The 13,118-nt window shown below is 44.1% G+C and overlaps 1 protein-coding gene across 1 annotated transcript in view; it reads left to right on the top strand.

Annotated features, from left to right (window-relative positions):
• Positions 1-9,625: 9,625 nt before the first annotated feature.
• CNTNAP5 (contactin associated protein family member 5) overlaps positions 9,626-13,118 on the top strand; it is a 270,547-nt gene continuing 267,054 nt past the window's right edge. Inside the window, exon 1 of the mRNA XM_059476246.1 lies at positions 9,626-9,836. Coding sequence (XP_059332229.1) covers positions 9,761-9,836 — 76 coding nt within the window. The 5' untranslated portion in view covers positions 9,626-9,760. The remainder of the gene's footprint in view (positions 9,837-13,118) is intronic.

Genomic DNA, 13,118 nt, shown 5'->3' with positions numbered 1-13,118 from the left:
GAATGTTGAAGGATGACCTCTCACCCTAAATCTCTTGCTATCAAAAAGACAAAACTTTCATTTTTCTAAGTGTCTTTCTCACTTCTGCTTTACAGTTTATGCTTCATCATTTGACATCACACATACAGATTATGGAATGCAATAAATTGGAGTTCTCTTTAGGGCTAGATAGTGAGGCATCACTCTTTCATTTCAAGTGTTGGTGTCCCTGCAGCAGGCGATCTATCCTCCTAACAGGAGGATTATTGCCAGTAAAAAACCTATAATCGACACTTCAGGAAGAGTTTATGAAAGAGAAAAAAAAAAAAGCCACAAACTCCCCCCCCTCAAAAAACAAGCAAACAAAAAAACACCTGTGAAGATTAGCAGACTTTAAAAAAATCATTTGTTCCATGTCCTCTTCATTTTGCTCCATGTCCCCTTCATTTGTTGCTATCTTCCCTTGTATCAGTGTAAGACAAGGTAACACAAAGTTCCCAGAGCTAAACACGATTTCTCCAGGTAGCTTAAAATTATATAAAACCTTATATAAAACCTATAGAATTTGGATACTGCATTTCATTTTAGGGAGCATCATATGACATCCAGCTGATGTAAGTGAGCATTCAAATTAGGTGGAGCTACATATGGTTCCATTAGGGGATGCTTAACTCAGAAAGTTGAAGCAGTAGTTTTCAAAATAGCAGTTCCCAAGGGCAATAGGGCACATTCAGCAGATTTGGGAATTAAACAATTCTCAGAAAAAAAGAAATCTTAGATACCAGAAGCTAAATTAGAGTCATGGGACATCACCTAACCACCTAAAAATCACAGATTTAACCTCGACCTTTCATTTCAGTCATCTTTGAGGGGATAAAAAATGAGAAAGATTTCACCTAGGTATAGCCAGATGTCTGATCTTTCATTAAGCATCCCTTTTTCTTCTGAAACTGACCAATAATACAATTATTAGGAAACATTTTCTAATTTAGAGCCAAAATGATTGTTACACAGTCCATTCTTTAATTTCAAAATACTCAAAATCTTAAAAGCTGGGTTGTAGTTTTACTAAAATCTCTAATGGGAATTGGTATCAGTTTTTGTGAGATACCTCAATAATACATCCATCTCAAGTGAAGAAGTGTCAGCAGACAACTGTATCCACTTAACAAAATGGATGTATCAGTAATGTTAATCCACAGAATGCATCTCCAATGACATGGGTTTGTGGTAAATGAATTAACCCTTCATCCTCCTAAGCTTTTGCTGATTATTTCCTTTTTTGATATTGTGAATTTGCTCACTGCTGTGCTGGCAGTGCTAATTGTTTGTGTAATTCTTGACCTATGGTAATACTGTAATTCTACAATCTTCACAGTGGGGTCAGAACTACATTACGTGTAGACATGGAGAGGGAGGAAGGTGCTGTTTCTCAAAGGCTCATGATGTAAATGGACAAAAAAGTGGATTAAAAAAGAATTAAAGTGGAGGATAACGATTATAGCTGGTTGCAATCACTGCTCAGCCTTTGTCAAGGAGAACCTGGTGGGCAGAATAGATCATGTTCATCCCTAATACAGCTTCCCTAGATTTTATACTGGGGAGTAATTTCACTCATATCACTCATTCATATATCTTTGTCTGACAGCCTTTCAAAGCTTTATTAATCAGTGTTTCATGCAAACAGTAAAAGCATTGAAGCTGGAATTATGTGATCATTGCCATAAAGTGAACAATATATTGCATCTTGTTTATCCATCTGTTATAATTGCTCTCTGGGAATTAAGTTGCTTATAATAAATTCAATTACATAAGTGGTACTAACACACATAGATGTCAATACATACTCCTCATTTCCACATTTGATTCTTGATATTAGACAATGCTAAAGGTTTTTACAGAGCACAGCTGCATGCTTGTGACCTTCCTGTCACTGTTGAGATTCTCTGCTGCCTGGATCTGCCTGCAATGAACATCTTAACCCCTGAGATGGAGAAACACAGTCAAAAGTCTCTGCTGCATTTTGCTGCCTATTCAGACAGGATTAGAGTTGTATGCTGTTGCCACTGATGGCTATAATTCTTTTGAGTTCTTACATTTATGAAACCGATTTTCAGACTGGAGAGATAATATGGGACAATGAATCCAATTAAGAAAACAAAGAGAACCTGGGATAGCTTTGCCACACTCTTTCTGTGGCTTCATCCTGCCTTTTGACCCTGGATACATCTCTGCAACCCTTGGAAGTGAGTCTGAATCCAGTCTCAAGCTCAAACTTGGCTCATATTCACACTGTGTGGGTGACAGGTTAAAGTCAGGGGTTTAGCTGAACTCCAGGGCACTGTTTTCTGCGCTTCAGCCCTTGGTCTTCAGCCCTGCACACAGCCAAGAAAGCTCCCTTCATGCAGGCTCAGTGAAATCTGAAATCTTGCACATTTTCTGCCTGAACCTCAACTGATTCAACACACATCTAGTAAGTGCACAGAAGTTTGGCCTCCTGAGATTTCCCCACCCTAATGGGAATGTGGTGGGACTTGTTTGCTCTAGTTTAAATCCCTAGCATAAAAATTCTCAGTGGTGAGTTTGATTTTCTTCCTTACCCTGGAATTTACAACACCATCCAATATAACTGCCCTTATAACAAGCAAAAAACAGACCCTGAGAGTCAGAAAAAAAAATCAGTAGTACTTCTAATTTTGGCTTTGTTTTGATAGTGGTTGCTCAAATCACTTACTGTTTTTGTAGTAACTAAAACAAAATACATTGATTACTAGAAAACCCCTGAATATCCCCCCTTGTACTTGGTTACAATATGTTAATATTCTCATGTTGTCAGCAGATCTTTAGCGAGTAGGAGGGATTCATTATCTCCAGTGCAATCTGCAATCCAGACTGGCAGAAAGCAGAGGCTTCCCCTACCTCAAGCTGGCTGCAGTCAGAAGTAAGATGAGCGTGTCTGACTCAGGCCTACGTATAATCATCTTTCTCTCACTGAGTTAAAATCACTTTGCTTTGAAAAGACAGTGGTAGGTCTACATGGAACTGTTTAGTTTTGATGCAAATGCATTTACTTCCTAGAAGAAATAAACATTTTTAGTCAGTAGGTAGGAAATAAATGGATCTCCTAGTGAGGGGTGAGTTTACCTTGCTTGATTTAGTGTCTCACACAGATTTCTGTGTGTCTGTACATGCTTGTACAAATATATGTGTATATATGCATGTGTGTATATAGATATACACACACATACACAACATAAATAAATGGGAATTTTCATAGTTTAGGCCAGATTAACTTTCAGCTCAGCCCTCGGCAAGTACTTTGTCTAGAAGCAGGTCTGTGATACTGTGACTAAAGAACCTCTATTAATTTCATTTTCTGTTCAATGTCCTTTAATGTCTGCATCAAAGAAACTACAGCATCAGCCTTTAGAAAGGCAGGTATCTGTAAAAACATGGGCCCAAGATTCTGAAGACCCTGTGCCTATGCTGGGGAGGGAGCAACGCAGGAGTGCTCAGGAGCTGCTCATTCCCACAGGATTGAATTTAGAAATCCTGATGGCTTTTGAGACAAGGTGTATTCATTTCTTCCTCTTTTTCAAGGGAGTCTAAATTACCATCTTGTCTTTCATTATTCTCAGTTGACTCCTTCTGTATGATAATTGCAGCAAGGTTAAAAATGACCTAATGATTGCATTAGCTTCCACACAACTTTCCTCTTTTCAGTCCTCTCTGACCTCCATCCACAATGAGAGATTAGTGAAGGACAGGCAGAAAAGTAAAGAGAATGTCTGAATATAGGTTGTCATACCAGCCCAGATGTTGCTAATAATAATTTTCTGACTGCAAGCACTGGATGAGCCATTTGTCACAAATGATTTATTTGATGAAATTAGCTCTCTTTTTTACTCCTTGCAAACTTTGTCAGTAAAATCATGGAGACATTCAAAGTTGTTTGTTATGTATATAGGCCCAGGTGATTGTTTCTCTCTTAGAGCATGAGACTGTGGATTAGTGGTAGACTGAGGTGCAAATGTTCAATGGATGCTAATGATTTTGGATGCCTCTTCTTTTAGCTGTCTTTTTTTGAACAGGCAGATCATAGCACCGAGCAGGTAAAGGCCCAAATCATTCTGAAAAAAAAAATCCCCTTAAGGGATACCTTGGTTGTTCATGCAGAATTGCTAATTGCTCCTGAAAATCTATCCCAGTGTCTATTCATTATATGTCATTTCTCACGTCGGTGACATGGCAGACACTATAATTCCATGACTGAATATCTGCAAAACGGAGACTTGATAACCACCAATGAGTGACAAGCTGTCTTCTTTATGCATGGAAAAAGGCATTCACACAGAAAACATTCCTCCCTTCCAACTCTGTAGTCTGAACTGGGGTGCCTATCAAATACAGATTTTTGCTAAATGCTTCCCCAGCTTCTGTAATTTCTTTTGGTCTTGTTTGCTTTGAAGTTTTTAAGTATTGTGAGACAGATGCTGGGCTTTGACCTCAGCTAGGAGACTCAAAACACCTTATTCCACTATGTTCCCATTAGCTAGCCAGCTGTACTCCAAGGATTGCATCCACTCTGTGACACCTAACTGTCCAGGGACTTTTAAGGGGTTTCTTCATTCTAATTTGCATGGCTTCAGAACAAGGGGAAAAAATTGTGTTAGTTTGTGTAGGAGTTCTCTCGTCAGGGCTGATTGTGGTTGATGAGACCACAGGAATGGGGTTTGCAGTTATGCCAACACCTCGTGAAGTCCATCTCTTCAGTGGACACTGGTGGAAAGCTGCCTCTGGGACAGTAACTGCACCAGTGTTTTGCTGCATTTCAGTAAAAAAGCAGTATTGCTCAGGGAGACAGTGGTGACTGGCCCAGCTAGAGCTGACCACTGTGTTTGGTAGGGACCCAGCACAGACAGCAGACCATGGCTGTGCCCTCTGTGACTCCTTCCAACACTGCAACGCACAATGTCACTGGAATCACACCAGGGAGGAGTGTGTCCCCAATAAGGCCTATTTCAGTCCCTAGGTAATTTGTAGCCATAGTCATTTGTACTATTATTTACTCAGGTTATTGATCTTTTAAGACCGGTAGCTGTATCTGGCCATGATTGACACAAGTGTCTTCATAGGCAGACAAGATAATGTAATGAAAGCAATAATACCAGCAGACAGTGGTAAAATAATGGGGGGGGGGGGAAGGTGAGGGGGAGGAAGTGGTGATTTTAGTTCTTTGTCTTCCAATAATCGCTGCACAGCTTGACATCTGATTTCTTTTACCTAATCTCAGCATGCATCTCAAAAATGCTACTGGCCATCAGATTATCCCAGCAGATCATTACATTTTCCTGTCCTCTGGACTTAGGTATGCTGTGGATCTATCCAAGGATAATGAGCAGCCTGCTGTTGCACTCACCTGGTTGGGGTCGGGGTGTTTTATGAAAGCTTCCCACATATTCTCTTTAATGAATGAGTCCTTTCTATTTATAGGAGAATACTCAAAGGGAAAAAGAAATAAATGACCTTCAGGGTTTTTTTTTTAATGTGACCTTTAGGTTTTTTTGATGGGAAACATTCTTCAGATAAATTCTTAGTTATCAACAGGAAACTGCAATATGTGATCCCAAAGCCATGTACAATTAAGTTTTTATATATGTAATGCTATTTTCCTTCTATGGCTTCTGTACAGTTGGGGTCAGAGATAAAGCTTCCAGCTGCAATTATCCAAACAGCTGGAATGTTTGTATTCATGGGCTAAACTGCTATTGCTTCTAGTGGCAAACTCAACATGGGTTGTAGCAGTACTAATGCTGTTTACTGACTCTAGGAAAGAAAACAAGTTTATCTGATTGCAGATAAACTTACCTCCTCAGATAAACATTTAAATAAAAGAGCTTTCTCCTTCAAAATGAAAAAATACATTCTCTAACTTCCCTGGTGGCAGCCAGCTTTTCCTGCTCTTCCTTATGTGTTCATGTCCTTCCTTTGCTTTCCTATTCATTAATTCCCACAAATGGTTCCTTCAGCTCAAATAACAAGGCTCCAGACAGGTAGAATAGACTTGAGGACACTGAGGCTAAAAAACTTAAATGCTCAATTTCAGCAATTTGTGGCTTGCATTGCAAAGCCAGTAAGGCTGTGATGGGACCAGCTATTGGCTCAATGCCGCTTGTCTTGCTCTTCCCATCACGCAGGTCATGCACTGCCTGTGTCCTGAGCAGCATTAACAGGGGCACTCACCTGCCACTGGAGTGCACAGAGGAAGGACCTGATTTCTTTTCCCATGTTCGGTTTTCTCACCAAGAACTCACACAGCCATTCCAGTACAGCCCCAGATGACTAATGATGATTGGCATTGTCCCCAAAATTATGATCACCGTGACTGCAGGTTCTGAACAGGTGCCAGACATTTGGATATTTATCCTCCTGATACATGAACAAGAGGAGGTATTGGTATGGTATTCCCCTTGTTTAACAAATAGGGAGTGAACATCAAGGGACTGGCAAAAGGGTATAAATGAAATATATCAAAGAAGAGGCAGACATGGAAAGGAAAGAAATCAGGGTCTTCACTGTTAAGGTCAGTTTTGTTTTCATTGAGGAGAAGAAGATGTGCCACAGTGAATGCAAGAGTTATAAAGGAGTTAAAAACTGGTGAGTTAGAGAGGACTAATAACTATAGGTGTAATAAAGCCTCCACTCATAGCTAAGGCTTTGAAACGCCTTCAGTGGCAACCATCATCGTGATTTTGAAAATGTCCAGGTACACTAAAACTAAATAAACAACTGAGTTTTCCCAAAATCCAGGGTACTCAGATCTGTAATTGATGATGAGCCACAGTTTTTGTCTGAACATCTTTAATAGTAATTAATAAATTTACTCTAATAAAAATCTTGCTGGCAAAAAGCCCTTAAACTTGACATTATGTAAATAATTTCCTGCAACAAACAGCTGCATAGCCTTCCACTCTGGTCATAACTTCTCAGTTGTAGTGCTCCTGCACCCAAACATTCACAAATCTTAAGGCAATGCCTGGCATTTATGATACAAAAGAGATTATGGAAGAGGTGTGTCTCACAAGGGTGATTGGAAAACCAATATTATAACAGGGGTCCAGATTCTGCAGTCAGATCCATATTGGTGACCACTGGGATGCATTGTAGGATGGGGCTCATATTTACTGTTAGCTTTTAATTAGCCTGCATAATTCATTTCCACATCTGTTTTCCTATAAACAAGCCACTAATTAGTTCTGTGAGTCAGTTAAAAAGTGTACCAATGTGCCAGAGAGTTTAAAGAGACACTGAAAATATTTTAAACTCAGTCAATTTAATTTTTAATTATTTTTAAAAGGAAAGCATGAAACACCCCTCCCCATTTTTAATTTCGTACTTTGAATACCGCTAATTTCAGAATACATAGCTGCAAGGTTGTGAGTGTGTCAAAGACTTGTGTCTCCAGAGAAAACCCCACTTTGGCTTAAGATTTGTGACGTATTCTACTGCTTAGCTTTACTCAAGTGGTAACTCTGGAAGCACTGACAGCACTTCTAAAACTTGATCACTCACCTGAAAAAGTAAAGTTAACAGCATAATTTTCTCAGTACTCCAGCCTCCTGGCCTAATGCAGGAAAGCAATACTTAGTTCCTGGGCCAGTCACCAATTATGATTGGTGTGGAGGAGATGAGAGGTTTCTGACTAGGATCAGAAAACAGGAATAGGTGTGAGACCCTCTCTCAGCCCATCCACTGAGGGAAACGAGCAGAGCTCGCTACCTTCAAAACTGGGCCTGCTCGGACACAAGGGTGTCTGTGCCCTTGCACAGAGCTCTCCTGGGTGATCAGTTTAGTGCCTCCACCAGGACCTGGGCAAGGGAACGCCGACACTTCATGTAGATGACTTAGCCTTGTTCTGACTGCCACTCCTAATTTCCAAAATCTCATTCTGCTCAGACACAAGGGCAGAGCAACTGGGTCAGGTCTTTGCATGAGCAAAGATGAAACCTTGGTGCGTTCAGATGTGTTTGAAGTCAAAAATTAAACACTTCTAGAGCTCATTAAGCTTTTAAGTTCTTCCTAAGTCTTAGTTTTGTCTGACTAAATCCTTTATTGACTCCAACTGAAAGCCTTGGTGCTAGGCAGCTATCCTTCCTGTTTAACCTTGTGTCATTTGTGTCACTTGTAGCAACAGAAACTAAAATAATTAGGTCAATTTTTAAATGTGGACTTTTGCTTTCCAAGCTGGCTATCCCTTTAAAGATAAGAAAGATGTCCCCCTGACACCTCTCTGGTATAGCTGGTGCCTAATAGCTAAGCACAATGTCTTTTCTCCACCCTCCTTGCTTTTTAAAATGAGGTTTACAGCACACCAGCAATTTAAACTTCTGCTCTCCCTTGGCGGGTCAGGATGGCTTTGGAGAACAGTCTATTTCTTCTGATTATTCCTTGCCACTGTGAGGGATTACAGCTGAGCACCAGCGGCTTTCCAGCACCAGCGGCTTCCCCCTCCCCACCCCCAAAGACGACCCAAACACACTCTCCTTGCAGATTACAGCGGAATCGCTAATGCAATTTTGGCCTGACTTTGATGCAGCGCTCTATTGATGTGGGGTGACGCCGCAGCAAAGCAGCAAGGTTGAGCTCGGCAGTGAATAAGGCGAGTCCCTGGCTCAGGTGTGCCTTCCCCTGAGCGGCTGCGGGCGGAGCGGGCCCGGCTCCGAGCGCTCTGAGCGCCGAGCGCACCCCGCCAATGGAGGGCAGGATACACGTTCTGCTCTAGTTTCCCGTGCACCCCTCGGGAAGATAATCGCGGCCCGTTCAGCTGCTGAGCAGTCGGGTAATCAATCCGTCAATCAGTCAGGAAATCTGATTTTTGCAGGCATCACCCTCGCCAGCCGGGAGGGGAGCACAGACCATTGGTGCGGGGTCGCTGTCCCGGGATCCCCGTTCCTCTTCAGGCCGGGGGCGCTAACGAGAGCTCCCCGTGTCTCTTCTGGACGCCCTGGGGCCACCTCTGATGGCTTTCTGGGAGGGCCAGGCAGGGAAGCTCTGGACCAGGCTTGACAGAAGAGCGGGTAGAGCATCAGTCCCGCCCGAGGCTCATCCTCCCTCCCTGGACGTGAGGCTGAGCCTCGGCAGCGGGGCTGGGGCTCGTCGGGCTCTGTCGGCTCTGCACATGCCAGGAGATCATGTATATTTTATGTATGTGTATATAACATATGTATTCATAAGCAAACAAACATCTAAGCCGTGGATCTTTAAAATGTTCCAGCTACAGTGCTACTAACTAAAGGGGGAAAAAAAAAAGGAAGACTTTAATTTTTTTTTTTTTTTTCTCTCTAGGCATCTGATTTACTCCGTGACTCTGATGCTTATCAACAACGCGTGAAGATTGCGGTAAGGATCCTCCCTGGAAGGCGAGGAGGAGCAACTTCCAGGGGGCTGGGAGGAGGTGGAGTGCAGCGCGGCTCTCGCCTATAAGGAGGTGCCCAGCGAGCGGCTGGTGCTTCCCACCCAGCCGCTGCTCGCAAGGTGAATCGCCGCGGCGGCAGTCGGGGCAGCGGGCTCGGCTCGGGCACTGCCGCCGGCGTCCGGAGCGGCTCCTCAAGGGCTGCCAAGAGTCCCCCGGCCGGCCCCGGCTTCCCTTCACCCGGAGTGCTTGGATGCTGTATGGAGTAAATGAGCGGAGGCAGAGCGAGCGCACAGAGGCTGAGAGGCGCTGGGAGACCGGGACCAGGGGAGAGAGGCGGGCGGCTGGCTTCCCCCTCCGGGGCTGAAGATGGATTCCCGAGCCCTCGGGGGCTGCACTCTGCTGCTCTTCACTTTATGGCATCTGGGATTAACTGCAACAAATCGTGAGTAACGGGAGTGCGAGGGGTTGACTGGGCTTGGGTCGGGGGCGGGAGGAAGAGATGGGGAGCAACTCCCGGAAAAACGGGGTTATTGCGCCATGACCTCTGAGAAACTTAGCTCGGCTCCGCTTTGTTAACGGAGCTCAGAAATGCAAAGTTGGGGCCAGATGGAGGAACTGCTCTCCACCGTCCTGCCGGTGTGGATGTGGGAGTGAGCGGGAGATGCTGGAGCCTGCGAGGAGCCTCTCGGAGCTTCCCGCACGATTTGTTGTCCTTCCGCTCGCTGTATCTTTTTGCGGGCAGTGGCTGCTGTCGCCCTGCCTCGGCTGCGGGCCACCGGCCGGGACGGGGCCGGAGTGGCCCCTCTGCCTGCTGGGTAGGGTCGGTCCTTTCCCCAAGGGCCGGGGGATGCCACGATTTTGCAGGCGCAGACTGGCGGAGCAGCGCCGGTGGCATTGAGCGTCTTCTCCTGGCTCGGCGGTACCGTCGGTTCCCTGGGCGCTTCCCACGGGCGCGGCTGTGTCCCGGGGCGTGGTGCTCGCCCTCCGTGCCGCCCCAGCGTTTCCCAGCTGGGAAATCGCCGTTCGCTCTTTTTTTCCCCCCGGGAGATCCGCTCGTAAGTTCGCCACGTATCTCCGCCGGCCCTGCGGGGTCAGTCCCCGCAGACAGGAGCATCCCTGGCCGCCGGGCTTTGCGGTGCTCCGGCGGGCTGGCGGCGGCTCTACGGGCGCGCTTGGGCGAAGCCGGTGCAGCCGGGTGGCGGCGGTGCGGGAGTCCCGGAGGCCAGAGGAGGCAGTGGTGCTCCCCGGGCTGCCGGCGGGGCTGGAGCGGGCTCGGTGCGGGTCTCGGCGCGGCCTCTCCCCGGCCCGTCGGGCGGAGCGGGCGGGCGGAGCGCGGCGGCCGCGAGAGGGCGCTGTTGCCCCGCCGGCGGCGCTGCCCCGGCCGAGCTCCGCGGGCAGCGCTGTCCGTCCGTCTGTCCGTCCGTCCGCCCTCTCCCAGCAGCCCGGCCCGGCCTCTTTCTTCTCTTTTCCTATATATGTATTTTCCTCCTCTATCTTCTTTAATTTCCAGCCAATTAAATCACGGTTAATATGTTTTAATATCGCTCGCGAATACTAAATGGCAGGCGATTTAAGGCTGAGGCTTGCCATTACGGATGCGGCCATAAAGTTAATTCTTAACACTTAAAAAGAAACTCTGCGTTAATGAGTTTTACTATTTCACGGGTGACAGTTTAATTTCACAGTGCCAATAAACATTTCCATTGAATACGCGCTGCTTCCTAAATATTTAGGAGTCAATCTTAAAGCATGATGATCAATGGTTTTATTATACTGTACAGATTTTACTTATTCATTGAGCAATGAATTAGCATGGAATCAGCTGTAAGTGCTTTCCCAGGAGCTGAGGGAAGGAGCCTGTGAATCTGTAATAGCTGCAAGTTCCCTAGAAACCTCGTTAGATTCGCATGTGAAGATCTATGTGTGCTCGCACAGACCTCAATAATTGCACCCGGTATGAAAATTCATCACCTGCTTAAATAAATCATCTCCTTATGTTGGAGCTCAGGGAGGCTGTGCACTCTTCCTCAGTTTTTGGCCAAGAAAGCTTATATGTGGGCTAAAATATTGAAGCAGTATCCTGAAATATATTCAAGTAGCTGTATGAAAGTGCTATAGCTTTATAGGGTTACTGAGCTTCCAGGTACCCAGTAACCAAAGGAAATAACAGAATTCCACATGTGAGAAGCCTTGGTGCAGGTGACTGTCAAAAGCTTCTACTTGAAAGCCCAAGTGCAAATGGGAAAGGATGGGCTCTGCACCCTCCTCAAATTGAATACTTTGGCCAAAGGAGTTGCATTCAGATGCCAGTAGTGTATGCTCACAATGACTTCAGCAGGTTTGTTTCTGACAGATTTGTGAACAAGAACAAAACTGAGGACAGTATTTATAGTTGAAAAGGACTATGCTTGGGGCTGGGGGGGAGAGTGCAGCTCATTTAATTTTCTTTGTAATATCTAATACGTCTTTAATCTAATTTGGTTTCTTCCCTTACTTCTAAATTATAAAACTCTTATAAATTATTATTTTCTCACTTATTTAATTTGCTGTAAAATTAAAGTCCTGAGTAAGTAAAAATCTTCTCTGCCACTGAGATATTTGATTCTAATTTTCTCTTTGGTAATAGTTTTTAATTAAAGAAAGAATTGGTGAAGAAACTGCTTTGAGACACAGCTACAGGCTAGGGGTCAGTAGACATCATTAGAAAGATCAGAATTGCCAAATGCTAATAAAACATTAGAAATTCCTCCCACTTTGCATTTTGCAGTATTTTATTAAATTAGGTAAATAGAGTGGCAATTGGATTTCTCCCCAGGATACTAATTACTAGAAAATGAATAAATAGCCATGTACATAACACTGAAAATGTGTTGCATGTGATGTCTGGGAGAACTGAAACTTCATTTATCAGATAGACAAGGAGACACAAAGCCTTGCCTGCTATATAACAAATTAGTTGCCCTTTAGCAGCATATTCTGTGATCTGAAAACATTAGTAGCTTTGGTGAGTCTAGGCTTGTTGAGCCCCATTTATTTTTCCCCCTTCCTTTTTCATTTTAAAGTTGGAAGGAGGGAGCAGTAGTAAAAAAATGAAAGGAGCTATGAACTCATGTTTTTCTGAAGCACTTTTTTATATCAGTTCAGGGCTAGTCTGCAGCTGCAGAAAAGAATTGCAGGAGCCAAGCCATAAGTGATCTTCCACCCAGTTTAGTGCTGTGTCTCTTAAAAAATGTCCTCTATTGCTATTTTACACCTTGTGCTTCCCTCCGCCTTACTTGTATCTTTCTTGACTGACTTTTCACACATGGCCTGAAAAGATGTAGCAGATTAAAACACCTCCTGGTCAAGTAGCACCTTTTAACTCCCATTGCGAAAGTTATTCTCAATTATTGCATGTTTCTGTTCCAGAACACAGCTGCCTCTGCCACCTACAGTATCTCTAACATTTATTATCCCTTTTTACCAGCACTTCTAGCTGATCAGGAGACTTTCAAGACTTTTACTTAAACCCAGTCATAAGTGTCAGTCAAAGCTGCAGAAATTCAGTGTGTGGTAGAATGAGATCTTCAAATTCAATGTGTAGTAGAATGAGATTTTCTATTCTTGCAGAAATGCATGGTCAATGTACAGTCCATTACTCTACAGTATGTTTCCTTGTGGGCTTACAGGACACATCTGGCTTTAATAATTCTGTTCAGTTAAAAATAGGCAATGTGTCTGGTTT

The sequence above is a fragment of the Ammospiza nelsoni genome, chromosome 7 (genome assembly GCF_027579445.1).
Source record: "Ammospiza nelsoni isolate bAmmNel1 chromosome 7, bAmmNel1.pri, whole genome shotgun sequence".
Taxonomy (NCBI): Eukaryota; Metazoa; Chordata; class Aves; order Passeriformes; family Passerellidae; genus Ammospiza; species Ammospiza nelsoni.
This window is presented reverse-complemented; position numbering and strand designations above follow the sequence as displayed.